This window comes from Gymnogyps californianus, chromosome 18 (genome assembly GCF_018139145.2).
Source record: "Gymnogyps californianus isolate 813 chromosome 18, ASM1813914v2, whole genome shotgun sequence".
Lineage (NCBI taxonomy): Eukaryota > Metazoa > Chordata > Aves > Accipitriformes > Cathartidae > Gymnogyps > Gymnogyps californianus.
In genome coordinates this window covers 8,718,209-8,737,925 of record NC_059488.1, presented here as the reverse complement: position 1 = coordinate 8,737,925, position 19,717 = coordinate 8,718,209, and the positions used below count along the sequence as shown (strand labels likewise).

Genomic DNA, 19,717 nt, shown 5'->3' with positions numbered 1-19,717 from the left:
CTTTCCTTCTTTTCCCCTAACTATCTTAACACCAGATTTTCTCGCCGATGTCTCCATCACTGCTGCTTTTGTCCTGACATACCAGTGCCATCGCTCCATGCCCCTGCTGTGTACGTCGGGCAATGAGGCCAACCAGGAGGCACCTTCTGAAATTATTTTTTTTGCGTCAGAACAAACCTTTCCTTCTCTCGCTTCCTCCTCCTGGTCCAGTCCGGGATGGAGGATCTGGCCCTCACCTCCCAGTGCATCCACCTTGGCGCATGCTGGGCTAGGACAAAGCCAAGCAGCCCAAAGCCGAGACAAGCTTCAGACACAACCAAGTTAAAAATACCTATTTTTCAGACAAAAGTTCAGTCCCCAAATGGTAAGAGAATCCAGGAAAAATGCGGCAGGCCCGGCTGGTGGCCGGCTTCCAGCGCGAGTACCTCCCTTCGGAGGAATCCGGCGAGGAGTCTCGACTAATCCACCCAGGACACACCAGCATTTCTTCCTTGTATTATTGGGTTGGGGTTGGTTTTTTTTTTTTTTTCTTTCTTTTTTCCGTCTGCTCAGCAGATTTGACATTTGCTGGGAAGGCGCTCGCAGCCGCGGGGACCAAGCCAGGGTGCTGCGCCGGGGGACGGCCGGAGGGACCCCACCGCTCACTGCGTGCTCCTGGCACCAGCCCAGGGATTGCAGGTAGGAGCGGCTGGAAAAGAAGGGACTGGTGCAAGAGCCTGGAGCCACCACGCATGTGCTCAGCGCTCAGGCAAAACAAATACACAACATTATCCCCGTGCCTCAGTTTCCCTTCCCCTCAGAGGCGTGCTGGGGGGCAACACAAGCACTTTAGGGGAACAAGGCCATCGAGGTGACACAGGGACAGTGCTGCAGGCACCCCAGCAGGAGAGGTCCCCAAGTGCCTCCTTCAACGCCAGTGAGGACCCAGGTCTCCCCCCGAGGCCATCCCACCCCACCGCACCATCACGGACCCTGCCTCCACATCCTGCTCCTGCCCTCACTCACCTGCAATTCCCAAAGCAAGCACCCCAAATCCCCCCTCTCCTCGCTCTCTACCACTGCCTCTCCCCAGCTCTGCACCCAGGGACCCCTCACCTCCCTGACAAGCCCCACGTGCTCCCCAGGAGCTTTTCTGCCCAGGGCAGATCCACCGTCCCCGCTGGGCACCCAGCACGTTCCCAGAGATCCCCGCAGCCGGTTCCTTCGTGCTGGCTGGAGCAGCAGGATGGGGACAGGACGGGGACAGGACACACGTGGCCTTGCCATCCACATCGGCTTGTTACTGTCGGGAGGGCCGGGAGCAGGGGGCTCATGCCTGGCCCTCGTGGACTCGGCACCGGCCCCTCCGCAGCCCCTCAACCAGGGAGGAGCTGCCACTTTCGGGTCAGCCGGCAGGCGCTGCTTTCCCTCCCGGTGAGATGCCCACTGAGGAATGTGCACTTCATTCCCTGACACCCGCTTTAATTATAGGTATCAAGTCAGCTTCTCTCTTTCACAAGAGCCGTGAGCTAATTTCCTGCTCCCCTTTCTCTGCGAGGGGTTCATGAGTCACTCGCTCCCTCTGTATACAAGCAGAGGGTGGTTGGCTCTACCAAAGCCCTCCCCAAGGGCCAGGGCATAAATTCCCAGCACTGAAGTTGTCGGCTGTAAGATCCCAGGATGACCTTCAAAATTTCAGCCCCATTTCCCTGCTGTTACCAAGACAAGCAGACAGGTAGTAGGTGACACTGAGACATGATACGCGCTGTCTAATGTCGACGGCACACAAGGATGCTCTCTGCTCGCCCGCCGGCCAGCGTGGCACGCTTCTCCAACAGCAAAACGCTGACAGTCTCTCCAAAATCCTTACCCAGAAGCACAGCAAGCACATCCCGAGGCGAGGCTTCTGGGGAAGCCCGGCACGCATCCCCGGGATGCAGACCGTGCCGCTGTCTACCAGGCTGTGCAGTTAGCAGATATACCCTGATGTCGCCTTTGCTTTCCTCCCCAGCCGCCGAAGCAGAAGCAGGGCTGTGGCAAGAGCTCCATCGCACCGCTGCCCCATCAACCCCTTTCTTCCTGAAGGGGTTTCCTTTTCAGGGTCATGGTTTGGGGTTTTGGTGGTGGTTTTTTAAACATAAACTCATTAATTTCAGCATAATGAGGACTTTACTGGTTGTGGATTACCATTATTCAATTCAAGGAGACACAAATAATTGTTCACAAGCAGATGAATCTCTACAACCTATGAAAGGATCCTCAGCCCCACTGACGGGAGAGGCAGTGGGTCCCCAGAAGCGGGGCAGTCGCCCCTTGCCTCGCTCGGGTGTGTGCGACCCGGCATGGGGAGGGCTCCCGCCCCAACGCCCACCTCTCTGTCCCAACGCCCACCTCTCCATCCCCAGCCGAGCCGCTTTCCCAGCCGGACAGGTCGTTCCACTGCGACCCTGCCATTTGCCTTTACCCTAGCATCCCCAGCACGTTTTCCTGCTAACCACCCCCGGAGCAGCCCTGCTGCCTGTCCCCAGTCCGCACGGCTCAGGCACGGGCCGGGAACCCCATGGGGGCTCAGGGAAGGGACCCCCCTGGCTCACAGCAGCCACGCTGCACCACTCTGTTTGCTTTATTTTTTAATCAAGTCACGAGACAAGGCGGATGCTGCTCGAAATAAATCATCAACCACAACAGCAATAAAGACAACCAGGCAGCCTCAGCTCAGACTTTGCGAGCACGGGACCGGCAGCCAAGCCACCACCGCCCCATCGCTGATGGGGTGACAGAGCAGCTTGTGTGCCAAGCCTGGACACTGCAGGTTGTCACCGGGGAAATGGTGACGTGGTTGTACCAGCAAAGGAAAGACAGCAGTGGACGCAGCCAGCCAGGCCAGCTGCACGCTGCCGTATCACCAGGAAAAAGTGATCAAGGGTTGCAATAGTCCCTCGGATACCCACCCCGGGGACAAGCATCCCTCCTCGCTCAGGGCTGCATCTCCCCTTTCCAGCCTTCTCCAGCCCCGGGGCCAAGGGTAAAAGGGGAAAGAAAATCTGTGCATGTCTCTCCCCTGCCGGGTGCCCACACGGCTCTTCTGCAAAGATTGAGCAATGTGGGGATGGCAACAGAGCCAGCAGCATCTCCCCAGCCCCCAGGAGGCCCACACGGCTGCCTGCACCGCTGTCTGCACCCTGCATCGCAGCACAGCCAGCATCCCAGCCCTGCAGGGACCCGCAGGCTGGCTCCCAGGAGCTCCTCCAAGGCCACCTGCCTGGATCCCCTGCAATAAAAAGCATCTCTGCTCCTGCACAGAGGATCTAGCCCTTCCTCTGCATCAGCCAGTGCCAGGCAGGATCCGGCCGGGCAGGAGCACCGGGTTGCTGCATCCACGCCAGGGTCCCTCCGACCCCTGCACGGCTCACAGCAGAAGGATGTTCTCCCTTTCTTCTCCGGGAGGATTAGACACACTTCTTTTCTGTCATCGCTTTTCAAAAGAGAGGCTTTTTATCACTGCTGATCCCTGGGGGAAATCTTTCTCTCTCTCTCTCTCTCATGCTTTTATAGCTTGGACAGGGGAAAGGAAGTTTTCCTTCATCTCAATCTCTCTGCTGACAGGCACCGCGAGCATGATGGACAGAGCAGCTCCTCAGGTCCCTGCCTGCACCCGGGCAGCACCCAAGCATCGCCCCGACGCCGCCGGGGCTCCCTACCACCTCCCGGCGCCGTGGGCTGCATCGCCAGCAACGCACCCGGCGCCGAGCCCCGGAGAACGCCCAGGCAAAACCCTTAGTTATTTCGAAAGCCACGTCGCCATTGCGAAATCCCAGCTTGTAAAAACCCCAGCAGAACAAAAGCAGCAAACCCAGCTCAAGGCAGCTACAGGTGCTCTGCCCTTGCCAACCTGCTCCCTGTTCTCTGGAGGCTGCAATTACATTTTCCAGTGTTTCTTAAATGGATCCCCCCCCCCCCCCCCCCCCCCCCCCCCCCCCTTCCTGACTGCTGCAGAACAGATCAAACCAAAGAGAGGAAACCAAAGCTTGGAGCTGGCAAAGCTTTAGACACGCACAGCTATTTTAATGGACCCCTCGCATGCAGAAAGCTAAGAACATGCCTAAGTGTGTGCGGGATCGCAGCACGATCAGTTCTACAGCGAAGCAAGTAAAGCCAGTGATCCCTGAAGTGCTGTCAAAAACTCTAAGTACCCAAAAGTGAAATCATGTTGTTTTTTCACCCTCTGAGCTCTCTCCATTACCGAAATCAGGGCTGAGGTTTGTCACAGCGGCAGACCGGGTGTTTTTTTAATTGTCAACCATGCTGCAACATTTTCTCTTTATTTTTAGGTGCCCCTTTAAAACTATAGAGGAAATCATCCAAAAGAAGTTTGTTCAAACGGCCTGTCAGTTTGAGGAAGTGAAATTAAACCAGAAAAAAACCCCTGAATCCTAATAAATCACACATCCACACACACAAAATTGGAGAAATCTGGGCATGCCTCCAAAGCCAAGTAAATGGATGATAAACAAAACAAACCTAGCTCTGCCCAGTAATAAAGGCTTCCACAGTGGGAACTTCTCACCCGGGAATCACTTCCACTGAGGGCACAGCTCGTGGCACACGGGGAGCTTTCCCGCTCCCCTGCAAAGCTGTGCCTCCAGGGACTGCCAGCGATGCCATGCCTCCAGGGACTGCTAGCGATGCCGTCCCATGCGGAGCTGGTCTCAAGGGGCACAAATCCTGCATTGCCCCTGCTTGCACGAATTTCCCCCCTGCAAAGCCCTGGCCCTTTGGGGGAGCACGCCCTGTCCCCATCCCCGCCGCAGACGGATCGATCACCCCGTGACGCAGAGAGAGTGGCTGTTTGGTTTTGCTGGAGCCACGGGAAAGCCCCGCTCTTCGCACAGGCACCGCTGGAGCCCTGGGCCGGCAGCGAAGACCCGCTCAGGGCCCGCAGACCCACCCAGAGCAAACAAGACTGACAACTTGCAGGAAAAAAAAAAAAAACAATATGCAAAACAAAAGCAAGGGAAAGGGCAAGAGGAATAAGGATGAAGATGCTGAAATAACCCCCCCCGGGCACCTAGGTGCCTGAAGCAGGAGGCAAAACCAGCATACGGGACAGGAAAAAAAGCAGCAGCCAAGTCTCCTTTCAAGCTTCAGATGCAGCTTCCCATTGATATGGATGCAGGAAAGCAATGCCCACCCCCTCCTCACCGCACAGGGTTCATCTTTTCAGGCCACGCAGCGGGAGGGAGAGCAAAGGGAGGAGGGCAGGGACACACACTGAGATGTGTCCCAAGGAGGACAGTCCGGTGACCCTGGTGCAGCCTCTACACGCCCAGAGCTGGATTTTGGGGGGCCCATACTACATGGCACAGCTGGGCTGAGAGCCGAGGGTATGACAGCAAAGCCAGTGACACGTGCCGTGACAACCCCAGCACCAGCCGGCACGGTCCCCATCGCCTCCCCAGCACGGCCGCAAGCAAGCCCCCACTGCAGGGACCTGACCCCGGGTGGGCAGCCCACCCTCTCCCCGATTCTCTCTTTGTTTTCCAGCAGAGATCGCCACGAAACAGTTAAAGGTTTCTAAGCTGGGCTCTCCTGAGGACTCCAGTTAAAAGTCCACCGGGCATTTTCCCACCGTGGACTTTAGCCCCAGAGCACGGGCTGCGATAACGCACGCGGAGGTGCCAGCTTGACGCGGGACCCGCCACCGGCTGCTCCGCCGCTGCCGCAGCGGGATGGGCTGCCACCGAGCTGGGCAACCCCTGCAAAACATGCAGGGCCCCATACAGGGCAGAAAACTGCATAACAGGCCTCAGAGCAGCGTTTTGGGGTTTGGTAGCATGAGGTTATACGGAGCATTTGCAGAGCGGGGAGCAGTGGTGCGCTACAGGGCTCCGTGTTTCTGCCAGGGGAGCTAACCCACCTCCTGTGATAATGATTTGGTGCCCCCGAGGAGCCCGTTCCTCCCATCTCCAGCCTGTAACGGGCACCCGGGCACAAACTCCCCGCAGGGATTTTGCGCAGGGGCAGAGCCCGGAGATTTCTCTCCCCGTTGGTCCCGAGGGAGATTCAAGGGCAGAAGCCACGCTGCTCTCCCTGCTGGGAACAGACACCCGGCTCTCCTCTCCAAGGTTGTCTGCAAATCCTCTTTCACCAGGACTACATATACCATTTTTTAAAAGCTGGGTGATGTAACCAACCAGTATTTATAATGCTGAAAACATCCCAAAGCTCCATCTCTTCCAGCTCCCAAGCACACTGTGTACTCTTAATAAAATAATTGCAATGATGAATAGCTCCTTGTAACATTCTTCTGCAGCTACTGACATGGCCAAGAGCAGGGATGGAAGTCTTCTCCTAAACGCTCCTTCAAGGTACATTGAGGATTTTACCTCTTCACTGCAAAAGATACAGTGAAAATTTGGAAAAGGTGTCAGTCCTGTACCAAGCCATCCCACCACGCAGAGACGGGAACCACAAGCTCCCTCTCCCCCAGCCCAGCCACATCATCGTCTTAATAATAAAGTCAGCAAATCACTGCGGGTCAATCTCAGTCCTTAGTTAAGCTGATGCGATCCTGAACCCGCTCGATGAAATCAATGCCGAGCTGCCGATCCCACCGGCGCTCACCGGGGCCGCGCCAGCCGAACCACCCTGGCAAAGGCTCCTCTGCTGAAGGGTCACCCGCGACCCCCGGCCCCGGCGCAGGGCCGGGCAGCACTGGGAGGCTCGTTTTCTCTGCTTCTGAAATAAGGCTGCGGATTTAATCATTCGCTTGCAAGTCCTCATGTGCCCATGATTTCCACACTGACAATTACAGGGCAGGCCAATGCACTGGGGTTTGGGTTTGGTTTTTTTTTTGGTAGAGTCACTTCTACCTTACTAATTTGTAAAGGTGCATTCAATTAGGGAGCGCGCTGGCTTTGCCTTCCCTTCCCATGCAAAGCAAGCTTTTACTCCCAGCCAGGGCCAGGCTCTCTGGGTGCTTTCCCAGAGTCTATACTCCCAAAGACTTACAATTGAGCCATCAGGACCAGCCAAGGAAGAGCCTGGGGAACCGGTGGCAGAGAGGGACCCGGGATCAGCCCTCACCCCGGCCTCAACTGCAGCTCGGGGGACTTCCCAGCGCCCGGCCCTGCGTGGGGGAGAACTGGCAGGACTGGCTGCTCCTGCCCCACGGGCACCTCCCCGCACCCAGCACGCACAGCCGGCCCCACGCTCGCCCCTTCCCACTTGGCGTGGGTGGCGAGGACCCCAACCCGCACCCTGACCCAGTGCAGGCACTTTTCCACCCCGAAGCGTGCTCTCCTCCCTCCAAAGGGCTGTTTTGGGGTCCCCACATTTTGGGTAGGACTGGGAGCATCCCTCTGTTCTCGGGGATGAGCTTCGCCCTCCATGCCACTGCTGCCCGGGCCGTATCCTGCAGCTTGCCTGCTCATGAATCCCCAAGAAGAGCTTTTGGGCTCCCCCAACGTCGACTGCCGCTCCCGGGGTGCTGCTGAGCTACACCAGGCTACGGCCCCAGGGTGGGCTGCACCTTATGGCAGCCGGGGCAGTGTCCAAGGGCAAATGCCACTGCTCCAAGAAAGAGACCTGGGAGGATGCCCGGATCAGCCTTGCATCCCCTGCACTGCCACGGGGTTTTGGGAAGGCGCAAGGAGAGGTGGAGCCTCCCCATTTGCGTAGGTGGGGGCTTCAGACGGGCACCGCGCTGTTATCTGCCACCCAAGGCTTGCTGCAAGAAATCCCTGCCCTGCAACATTTCCTGCACACACCTAGAGGCCGTGAAACCTTGCTGGAGAAGCCAGACGTGGTTTTCCGTGCCCGCCCAGCCTCGGCTCCCATGGCATAACACCCAGCCGACCAGAGTGCCTGGGGGGAGCGGCGCCGAACACCCCTCGGCGATAGCAGCGCAGGCGGAAAAACAACAAAGATGAGAAAACTGAGCGCCCAAGCTAAACAAAGCCCGCGGTGACCGATGGCCTCTGATTTCCACAGCCTAAACCTGCCCCACAGGTGAGGCATGAAGAGGGAGCGACTTGCCGTAAGGGAACTGCTGCCTTTTCCCTTGGAGAGGAGGGTGAAACCGTGAGGCAGAGTTGCACCGGAGCTCCGAGGCAGAGCCCCAGAGCTGCAGGGCACGGCAGCACCGCTACCAAAATACAACTCGAAACACAGGCAAAAACCCTAACGAACTAAATGTGTGTGCCCCAACCCTACAAGCAGCAGAGAAACCTGCTGGCGGGGTGTAATTCGGGGTGCTGCCTTGCTACGTATACCTCAGGAGCAAGTCCCTGCCCAGCATCAGCCCCCCCTCTGCAGCAGGTTAGCAGAGCCCCCTCAGCGCATCTGGGATTCCTGCTCCCAGCAAGCCCCGGCTCTGAACCACTGTTTAGATAAAGTCTCCGACATTTGCAAACAATAGGTATCAGCTGGCCTGGGGCCAGGCTATCTCCAGCAGGGATCACAGCTAAGCCTTCCTAAGTGCTTAAATGGGGGCCTGCAGGTAATTGTCCCAGGAGTCTTAACTCTTCCAGGAGCCACCTCTGATGTCCGGTCCCTGACACAGGGGCAGCCGGCCGGCACGGCTCACCTGCAGAAAACCAGCCCAGGGAGGAAGGCAGTGAAGAGGACAGGGAATTTAGGGCTGCACCACGACAGCACAGCTTCCAGCACAGGTCATTGCATCCTGCCCTCCCCAAGCTCTGCTCCTGCTCCCCAGCGTAGGGTCAAACGGCTGCAGTGCTCCCCCGGAGCTGCCTGGGCATCCTATAAATACCACGGCAGAAGCTTGGGGAGAGCCTACTGTAAAGCACAAAGTATTAACAGCACGGCTGGCACGGCTTGCTCACAACGTGCCCATCCAGCAGACCACAATTTGCTTAGGGGTGCAGAAAGTTTCGGCTTTAGCAGGTTTACCCTGACAGGAAGGGAGCCTGGGTGGCCTGTGTAGGGTACAGGAAACCCCTTTCTATCACTCACATCACTCCGCTTCCTCTAGATTTCTTTAACCTTTCACTCTCGGCCTGATTTATGCCTTCACACTGATTTTTGCATGCGTGCACTTCCCTGCTCTCCACTCCGGTGCTGTGGCTTCACACCAGCAAAAACGCTGGCAGGGCCTCGGCATCCGTCTGCCCAGAGCTGGAGCAAGCTCTGCAGGGAAGCCTCCTCCTCTGCCTCTCGCCAGAGGAGCCAGGTTTTTGCAGGCAGCGAGGAGGGGAACATGCACATGTCCCACGCTGCTGGGCTCGGTGACGTGACGTGCTTCGGGGCTGCGCAGCCAACGCACGGCTCCCAGCCACCCATGGGATCCGCACTGGTCTGCGTGTGATGGGGAGGCAGCGGGCAAAGCACTGGAGTGGCTAATCTGGGACCCCAGGGACATGTCCCAGCAAAGGAAAATCAGAGATGGAGGCTTTGCTGCAAAGGTGCTGGGCAGTGAGCCCCAGGCTGCGGCGCAGCAAGCCCAACAGTGCAAAGATGGACTTAATTTTCCTTGCAGAGAGGGAAAGGATCCATGACCAGCTCAGTCCTGAGCCCTCCGAACAGGGGAGCAGTGGACTCGGGAGCCTGACTGCTGCCACCCGCTCCCTGTCCCTGGGATGAGCCAGCCCAGTCGGGATGCAGCAGGCAGCACCCCACTGAGAAAGGGCATCCCCAGCACCACGAGCACGTGGAGCAGTGCCCAGCGATGACTTCGGAGGCAGGAGGGCACGAGGACGGCGGTGACGTAGCCTTAATGTCACCTAAAAGGCCTCTTGGGTGAGAAGATTAGCAACTTGTTGCCAGCCTCGTGGGGATCCCGGTGCAAGAGGAGCGAAACGTCAGACCATGTCAGGAAACATATCGGCTTCCCAGGAGCGGATGGGGGGAACGTGCCTCTGCTGAGGCCAAAGGGTCCGGGGCGGCATTGGAGCAGGGACAGCAGCACAGAGCCCAGGGGAAGCATCGGGGTGGGTGTTTGGGGAGGAATCGCAGTTAAGGTCATTTCTTCAGGCCCCCAATTTGGGGCATTTTTAACCTGTGCAGCCGGATAAATACGGAGGGTGGGAGCGGGTGGCCCTGGTGCCACCAGCCATCACCAGGGAGGAGGGACACAGGGACACAGCCAGCACACCGACCCGGGTTTTCCATCCCTGCTCTCACGGCCCAAAGCTCCACACAACAGCCCGCACGGTCCCGTCCCTACAGCTGCCACCATCCAGGGAGAGAAAGAAAAAAAAAAAAAAAAAAAAAAGAGAAAACTCCAAAGCGAGAGCAAGCCAGGAAAGCATCTCTTCGTCCAATTTGCATGGGACATGGTAGGTCACCCCCAAGAGCCACCCGCTCGCAATGCTTCCCCAGCCCTGCACGGCCACCACAGCCGAAGGGAAATGAAGTTGCAAAGGTTATCGTTTCGGTGTTTGACTGAGCATAAAAATCCTGCTCTGAAAACAAAAAAAGGGAAAAGGGGGACGGGAAGAGTGGCGGGGGAGGAGAGGGGCGGCGATGCATGGCACGACGGCCCCATAAACACGGGAGAGGGGGTGCAGGGGCTCACACCACACTAACACACATCTCCATTTCAGAAGAGTTTCCTGGGAAAATAAATGCTAAGTCTGTTATAAAAGTTTATCTGTGTGTGCGAGAAAGAGCAGGCGTGCCTGACTACGGTATAGAGATGTCATTATTTTCATGCATCTGCCTTACCCAATTTTATTTAGTTGCTTTCTGCACCATTTCATGCTCATTCTGCTGCTGAGCTAGACAATTGCTTTATAACTCTAGGGTGCAATTTCACTGTCTGTGAGCCACACGCACGCACACGGGGTCTGCGCTGGGATGGAGCAGGGAGCTGCACCTCCCTCCCTCCCCACCCTGACGTTTGGGAGCTTGCATTGAAATGGGTTTTCTTAATAAATAAAAAAAAAAAAAGAGAGAAAATTAAATTAAAATGCTAAGCCACCATCTCTAATGTATTATAATTCAAGGAGTGCGTGGGGGGGGAGCAGACCCAGAAAGCAACGGCTCCCCATTAAGAATGAGAAGGATGAACTGGAAGGCAATTTGCTCTCTCACGCTAAGTGAATGCAGAGAGACGGAGCCCGGCGGGCTGGAGGGCAGAAGCACTGTGAATCACGCTGGATTTTTATGATCAATTGAAAGTCACACTTGAACAAGTGCAGGTCAAAAGGGAGGGCTGGCCATGCAGGTGCAGAGCTCTGAGACAGCGGTTTTCAACTTGCTGAAGTTGCCTGGTCCCTCGCAGGGACCCCTGCTTTTACCCCACACCCCTGGCCCCCCGCTAAGCCTCCCCCAGCCCGCAGCAGCCCCACGGGTGTGGGTCGGGGCAGCCGTAGGGTGCAAGGGGGTCTCCAAAAGGAGCCCCAACACTGATGTAAAGCAACACGGGGCCGCACATCTCCCCACCACGGTGCGAGCGAGCATCTCTGGCACAACCTGCCGCTGATATGCTGTTATCTGCCACCAGCCGGGTCCTGCTCGGTGGCGTTAGAGGCCACAGCTTCCTGGGCCTGATAAAGTCACTCATCTTACAAAAACGGGGCAGCACAAAGAGGAGATGGGGGCAGAAGGGGAGCCCAGCATGGTCTGGCAAGGATGGCCTGTGGGGAAAGGGGGTGTCTCTTTCTTTTTTTTCCCCCTTTTGCAACAGCCCCCACCTACACACGGGTCCTCAGGGAGAGGCTGCTGCTCCCCGGGGTGCAGTGCAGGGAAGCCGCAGCGCTGGCAAGCCTCTCTCACCCATCCCTCGCCCCCCCGGGGGCAGCCAAAACAGTTTCCCCAGCTCGATGCAATGCCCCCGGGTCTGCTGCTGCCTGCCTCTGACCCCGCTCCTCTCTGCGCCCCTTCGTGCCTCTGCCATCACTCACCATCTCACCCGCTCGCAGCAAGCCTCCTCCGTCGCCTCCCGTGCCAACCCCGTCTCGTCACCTCCACATCTCCGGGCGGATCTCGGCTGGAAGCGCAACCCCTCTCCCGCGCTTCTCCTTCCGCTCTTGCTTCACCCCTGCCATTGCCTCATTTCGACTCTGTTATGGGCACGTAGGAGACGCGCTGCCCACAACAAAACTGTCTCGCAGCAGCCCACAGAGTTCACAGCAAAAAAAAAAAAAAAAAACAACCACCAAAAAAAAAACTTTCCAGCACTTACTTGTCAGCCAAAAATGGAAAAACAATAATCAAATGTTTCTGCCTTCGCGCCCAGCGTCGCACAGCCAGCTGAAACTAGACGGGGCATCCCTCCCTAATCCGCTCCCGGCAGCCCCAGCACAAAGGATTTGCTCCATGAGCTGAGGGGGCTGTAAACCTCGGGGGGCTCCAGGGCTGCCCTCAGCTCCCCCTCCCCTGATTTTTTCTTTTAAGTCTGTAAAAGCTGAAAAAAGCCAAAACTCCACAAAAGAGGAGACCATGAAAAGTAACAACCAGATGGGAATTCCATTACCGTTTTATTGGTCACAAATACCAGTACTGCACCTTTTATCTCTTTGCTCTGCAGCGATCTCGCAGCCAGTGCAATCCGGGGAAAGGCTTATGGCTCAGGCAAGACCCAAACCCAAATACACCACCAACCTCCACTCAGGACCCACCAAAACCAAGAGATTAACCCAAAAAAAAAAAAAAAAAAAAAAAAAAAAAGTCCCCCGGGGTTTGAAGGAGCAATGCCCATGGCGAGAGGAACCATCTTCTACTAGAGCAGCAAGAGGATGCGAGCCCTGCTCCTGATGCTTAATGAAACAAATATTTAGGGTGTTTCTTCCTTGCCCTCTGGTTTGGGAGCACCTGGCTTACACACAAACCCCATCCGCGAGCTCTTCTTTGCTCCCAGGCCAAAAAGCAGCTTGGGTTTTTTTGGCTACCGGGAGCTGGGACCCTCAAAAGCCTACGGGAGCCCTACAGAGCTCAGATCCCAGACGGATCTGCTCCGCGGGGCTGGAAGCTGCCATCCCAGCCGAGGTTTCACAACCGCCCCACACCCTCGCTCCGGGCCCCGTTCCCAGCTTCGTCGGCGCTCAGACGCACCCGCGTGCCTCAGTTTCCCACCCTGTATCTGTCTCATCTGGGCAGACCATGAGTTTTCAAGGCAAGATCCGTCCTCTCCTGATGTGCAGAGGCAGGAGCTGGCACAAACAGGGCTGCGATCAGAATTACAGCCCCAAGGTGCAACCTTGAAACTTTTATTGTAGATCACAATGAAAGAAGAGGGGGAAAAAAAACACAACCTTTTTATGCTTACGAGTGGTCTGTTTGAACAGGATTATTTTTTAACTCCATGTTAAACAAAATTTCAAAGGAGAGGAGCTGCATTTGGGCTTAATTTGAACCCTTTCTTCCCTTTCTTGCAAGGGAATTGTTCCCTGTTTATCTCAGAAAACACCTTCCATTTTGAAATGCTCACTCTTCTCTAAATAAAAACTCAGGTTGTTTCCCTGACTTTGCTTTGCTTTGGCTAGGCAAAACGCTGTCAGAAAAGGCAAGTTCTCACAGCCAGTTTCCATCTCAACAATAGAGCATTTTCCCAGGCTAAATTGCTTCTGTCTGAAAATCTTCTAGCAGTTTGAGCTGGCTGGCATGTGTGGGGATCCTTCTGTAGGGTTTTTTAAATCCTTATTTGCAATATTATTCCGTCTGCTTTGCGCTGCCTTGATGTTCGAGCAGCCTTTGGAGAGAGACAACCACTCCTCCCTCCTCCTCTGTCCTCCCTCCAGGCACACGCTTTCCTTTGAGGAGGAGGAGAGGGGAGAAATAAAATAAAAGACAAGCAAAGAGGAAAATGTCAGAAAGCTGCTTTTTGTGTGCGTGTCAAACGTTCAAAGTTATTCCAGAGTCTAGTCTTTAAATGTAATAAAATACAGCAACTCCTGACAAAATCAATTAAAATAAAACCACCCAGGCTGCTTCCCCTATTGCTTCGTAGCTATACTGACTTTGAGAGCCCACCTGGGCCTTTTAGGAAGCAATTATGGAACTGCCGGGTTGGATCCTGCACCAGCAGCACGCTCGCTCTGCCGAGCATCCCTTCGCACCGCGGGCCGGAGGGAGGAGAGACCCAGTTCCTTCGCCCGCCAAGGAAGGTGACGATGGGGAGACGCGCTGGGGATCGGAGCCAGAGAACAGGATTAATTAGAGCCCAATTAGGTTACCGAGCTCCCAGGGAAGGTCCCCGCAATACCCAGCACTTCCCCGGCAGTGATTTGAGGTGTCCCCGGCTTTGGTTACCACCGGCAGCCCAGCTCGGCAGAGAGGAGCCCAGCCGGGAGGCAGGGACCCCCTCGGTATCCCCACTCCATCACCACCACCCTTGGTTAAGCCCCTTGCCAAGGGCCACCGCCTCTTGCTGTTTCACCGCCTCCCGCAGCAGGGTCACGGGATATTTATAGCAAGAATGATTCGGTGATTTCAGGCAGCCGAGAGCCTTGGGGGAATACCCTGCTCACAGACGGTCCCCTCCGAAAGGCGTCGGGATGCTCGTAGGAACGAGCACCCTGTGCAAGAGGCAGGACCGAAGAACATCCCAAAGCCCAAGCCCCTGCCCCGCGGCGCCCACAGCTCCGCTGTTTGTTTTCTGAACCATCCTGCAAAAAAAAAAAATTAAAAGAAGAAGAAAAATTCAGCCGCGTGGCAGAGCTCTGGCATATGGGAATCCACCCCTGCTCCCAGAAAACAATACTCCAACAAAAAGGTTTTTAACCCGTTTCTTAATAAATATTTATTTTCGCCTTCAAGATGTGGGTGGGACAAAGCCAGGGTGTATTTTCCAGTGAAATGTTTTGATTCCCCCCTTGATTTTTTCTTTTTTTTCAACGGGAGCAAAATGCCAATAATAATATTTGCAATGAATAACTAAAATTCTGTGGCTTTCTCCCCCGCTCTCTTTTAAATAAATAAAATGCCCTAAATACGAGAAACACAAACGCTCTCTCCAACACAGCAGGACAACGCAGAGTAAACTCAGGGACCCTCAGAGGATTTATTTAACTGTCACAGCCCAGATTCTGAAAAAGGCAAAAATTCCTTCCCAGCTTGTTTTGCATATGTCAATTGGGAGAGGTCGAGCCCTACACTATGCTTCAGCAAGAGAGACCGGAACATGACTATACTTTATCTCTCGCTCCTACGAGGCCCCTCTCTAGTGCAAGCACTGGCAGCCCCACGGAGCCGGCCAGCATCTTCCAGATGTGGGGCAGAGGATTCCTCCTTCCTCACAGGGATACTCGGACAAGCCGTGACACTTTCTGCATCTTTCAGAATTTTTCCTCTCTATGGATTTTCCTATCAGCTGTAAATTTCTGAAGCTTAAAAAAAAAAAGGCAGAATTGAGGATCACGCTGAGGTCTCAACCCAGACGTGGGCTCCCAGCAATCTGCCTCGGGTTTTGCACAGCATCCAGGCTCATCCCGGCCACGTGCCCGATGGCAAGGCCAGGGGATGCGGGATGAAGATGCCTCATGGATGCTCAGACTCCCACGCTCTCTTCCACCTGAAGCAGCCCCCACACTCCGGGTTGCTCCCCCCCCCCCCAGATGGACACAGGGAGTTGTTTTGCTGTTTTCCTCGGAGGCGTTCCCGCTCCGGCCTCGGCAGGGCCACGCACGGCCAGTTCTCACCCCACATCCTGAGCAGCTGCAGCCATCCCTGGCACGGCTGCACGGGTGGGAAGACGGACTCGAAGAGGTTGCAACCCAGTGGTGAACTGACCTCCGGGAGGGAAGCACCGGCCTCAGACACCCATTAACTGTTTCTTCCCCCCCCATGAGGCTGAGCCTCGAGGGAGGGCTTCCCAAGCTCACCATCCCCCTTTTGCTCCCCAAGAGCTACCACCTTCTTAGGGGAATGGGCAAAGAAGAAAATGAAGCAATAAAAGGATTGCAATGGTCAGAGCCTTGGGAACAAGCAGCTACCCGAAGAACCAAGTTCCCTGGTTTGCCCATCAGTCCCCAGCCCGGCCCCAGGCAAAGCCTGACCTCAGCACGTGCACCCCACCAGGCTGGAGATGTGGATCCCCCCCAGCCTCGCAAGTACTTGCGTAACGGCTTTTTCTTGATTTTTCCTCCTCCTGGAGACTCGGCACAGCACAGCCACCCCAAAGCAACAAAAGCAAGACATCCCCAATCCTTCAAAACCGAGTAAAGGGAGACCTGTAGCCCCAGACAGCTTCTAAAGCAGCATCCGCTGGACCCCGAGATGTTTATGAGCCTCGCCCAGGGCTGCGGTCATACCTGCGCCATGCAGAAAGGCTGCATGTAGGCAGACACGGGGCAGGCGCAGGCAGCCCCGCTGCCCACAGACCCCACGATCGGGCTGCAGGTTGTCCTGGGAGCAGGATAGCAGACGGAGCCGCAGGACGACAGCGTCCAGCCTGGGAGATGCCCAGGGACGTGCCGTCCTCGTGCGGAGCCTCTGCCTGGCATCTGCCAGCAGCTCCCGAGACGAGCAGGAAAATGAGATACTACTATTAAAAGTGCCCAGCGCTGGCCACGCTTCCACCCATGACATCAGCAGGGTTATATGAGTCTAACCACGGGCAGGACTTGGCCAGGAACCTCCACCAGCTTATCCTTTTTAGGCCAAACTGAGCTGAGATTTTGATGGGGCCACACAGTAATGGAGCCTGATTTTGGCCCCCAGTTGCTCCTGTTCTCCAGCTCAGGCCCGTACTGGTGTGCAGGGAAACAAACTCCACAAGCCTGGCTGTTTTTTTCCCCCCTCGGCTTGCAAATGCCAGCTCCCAATCATGACATGGGATGGGGTTGGCGAAACACCCTGGCGCTCTGCAAAGTCGGGACCCGGCAGGTTTTGGACCATCCCACCTCCAAAAAGCACCGAGGCCCCATGGCCCCACCAGCTCCGCTCTGGTTTCACTGGGAAGGTCTCTGCTCTGGTTTCACTGGGAAGGTCTCTGCTCGCGCTCCTCGCGGCTCCCCTCGCTCTTACAAACTGCTCACATGCTTTCAGGCTCTACCTGCCTCCCATCCTCAGAGCAGGACCATAATCTCCCCCTCCAAAACCTGCAGAACCCACTGCCCTTGCAACCAAAGCTGATTTTTCCAGTTATCGCTGACCAAAGGCCAGTGGATAAAGTTTAGGAGTCACTTCTGCAGCCGTGCAACACGCAGCAGACACAAACCCAGACCACGCACCCTCAACAGCTCCCGCAGGCAGCTGAATTTTCTCCTAAGCCAGCACCACGAAGTTACAACCCCCACCCAGCACCGCTGTCCTGGGGTGGCTGCCTTGTTTTTCCTCTGGATCCTTCCCGGTATGCTGCCCAGCATGTTGCAAAGACCCACCCCTCTCCCTGCCATACACACACACACATTTATAAATGAGCAGATAAATCAGTTGTTTTTCATTTGCACCAGGGTGAAAATCCTTACGCTTATGCGAGCCAGCAGCAAGGTGACACACGCTTCCCCTCTCCTCCCCCGTCAAAGTCAACCTGACTAATAACACAACGTATTATTTAGCATCTACAGCGTAACAGGAGAGCTCAGGTCTGAAAGAAAACGCAAGTATATACGTAGGGGCCTGATCCTGCCCGTATCAACAGAGGTTTGGACTGTCTTCCACAAGAGCATCAAAGGAAATGTTAAGTCTCACAACAGCCACCCCTAAGATTAAACTGCTTCTGTGTGGCAAGAGATGGGCACTTTCTGCTTCGCTCCCCGACACCTGCATTTGATCCACCCAAAAGGAGTCGGCTTGACTTTGAAAGCAGGACCCGCTCCTGGGGAACGCTGCAGGTGGGATGCTTTTAGCCTGAGCAGCAACTCTGGGTAAGTCAACCCAGCAGCATTTCCCACCTCACAGCTGAATCAACGAGGGGCACTGCAAAACCGTGGTTTTTAGGGAAAATAGATGCCAGCTGAAGATCTGCCAGCCCACGGGGCTGGGCTCTCCCTGCCAAAGCCCCCAGACCACAGCAGTCCTGGAAAACCTCCTGGGGGGCAGGGCTAGCTGGGGACCTTGTGATGGTGTTTATATTTATTCCGCTCTTACAAAGGCACAACTAAAATTGCAATTCTTAAACCGAAAAAAACCACATTAAAAAAAAAAAAAGAAAGAAAGAAAACACACCACCACAGGCTAGCAGAGGTTAAGCTCAGATTTAAAGCCCAGAGAAGCTGGAATGGATGTTCTCACTGGCTGTGGGCTTGCTCGGCCGGAGGCTGGGAGCCCACGCGCCGCCGCGCTGAGCGGTGACAGAGATGGCAGGATTCGTCCCTCTTCCCCCTCGCCTGGACTTGGCGCCGGGCTACTTCGCCAAAACTTTTCTTCCCCCCACCCTGCACACTGAGCTCTGCAATATCACTTCTCCTGAAACCGAGACGCAAGGAGGCATTCGCCCTTACAAGCCAGGACTTGACTCAGTCACCGAAACGATGGCAAACTCCAGCTGGAAATAGGTTTTTAAAATATAACTAAGAAGAAGAGGGGGAGGGAAAAAAAAACAAGGGAAAGAGAAAAAAAAAAGGCAGGAGGGTCCCAAGCGTGCCGGCTTCTGGGAGCCACCAGCGAGGGAGGATGCGAGCGGAGGGGCCGGTGCGGGCGCAGCACCGGGGTCCCCCCGGGCGCTCCGCCTCCCCCTGCCCGGCTGCGCGCCCCAGATGCCGGCGGGGAGAGGCGGGGAGAGAGAAAAAGGAGGAAAGAAAAAAAAGAAAAAAAAAAAAAAGAACCCGAGAGAGAAAAGCAAGAGAAAAGCAAAGGCTGCGAGTTGCCAAGCCCTCCTGCAGAACTAGCCCTGGGCGGGGAGGGGGCTCTCCCGGCCGAGCCCGGGTGCCCGCTGCCCCGTTTGAAAATACCGCTTGCGCCGCCGCCGCCCTCCCGCCGCCGCCGGCCGCTCGCCCGGCCCGGCTCAGCTCGGCTGGGCTCCCCGCCCGGGGCCCGCTGCCCCCTCGGCTGCGCCTCAGGGGGGGAAAAAAAAAAAAAGAAAAAAAGAAAAAAAAACCAAACCAAAAATAATAACTAAAATAAAGCGGACAGAGCGGGGGCCACGGGGCAGGCCCGCCCGGCACTTTCCCCGGCGCTGCCCCGGAGCTGACACCAACTCTCCCCGCGGGGCTGCCTGCCCTCCCCGGGGAAGGGGCGCAGCGCATCCCCCGCCCGCTGCCTCCCCAGTGCGGGCAGCTGGAAGGGGAAGCGGACGAGGGGGCAGGTCAGGAGCTTATTTTATTTTATTTTATTTTATTTAACCACCACCAACAACAACCCCCCCCGCCCCGCCGTAGGAATGGAGAATCTTTTTCGGAACAAAACTCACCCAGTGGCAGGAAGTGTTTGGTGTCCATAGCTGGTGCTTAACTCATGCCAAGGGGCTTGGTGAAGATCGGCGGCGAAAAACACACACACACACAGGGCGCGCAGAGGGGAGGAGAGCGAAATCAAAGCGAAAGGGGGAGAGGGAGGGGGGGGGAAGGGGGAAAGAGGGAAAAAAAAAAAAAAGCCCAAGGGGCGGAGGAGGAGGAGGAGGAGGAGGCGGGGAAGGCTGCAGCCCCGCACCGGCGGCCCCGCGCAGCGCCGGGCGCGCAGACGAGGCCGCGGAGTTGTTGCAAACTCCCAACAATGTAACTCCGCCGCTCGGCTCCGCTGGGCGCGATCGGCTCCGCGCCGGGGCCCGCGCAGGGGGGAGCGAGCGCCGCGACCGCCCCGCAGCGACCGCCCGCCCCGCCGCGCAGCGCCGCCCCGCGCCCGGCCCCGCCGGGGTCGGGGGAAAGAACAACAATCATTTCTTTTCTTTCCTTTT

At 56.3% G+C, this 19,717-nt stretch overlaps 1 protein-coding gene across 1 annotated transcript in view; it reads right to left on the bottom strand.

The window, feature by feature from the left end:
- Window positions 1-19,328, bottom strand: part of RXRA (retinoid X receptor alpha) — a 115,152-nt gene extending 95,824 nt beyond the window's left edge. The window contains exon 1 of the mRNA XM_050907826.1: window positions 19,235-19,328. Coding sequence (XP_050763783.1) covers window positions 19,235-19,262 — 28 coding nt within the window. The 5' untranslated portion in view covers window positions 19,263-19,328. The remainder of the gene's footprint in view (window positions 1-19,234) is intronic.
- Window positions 19,329-19,717: the final 389 nt, after the last annotated feature.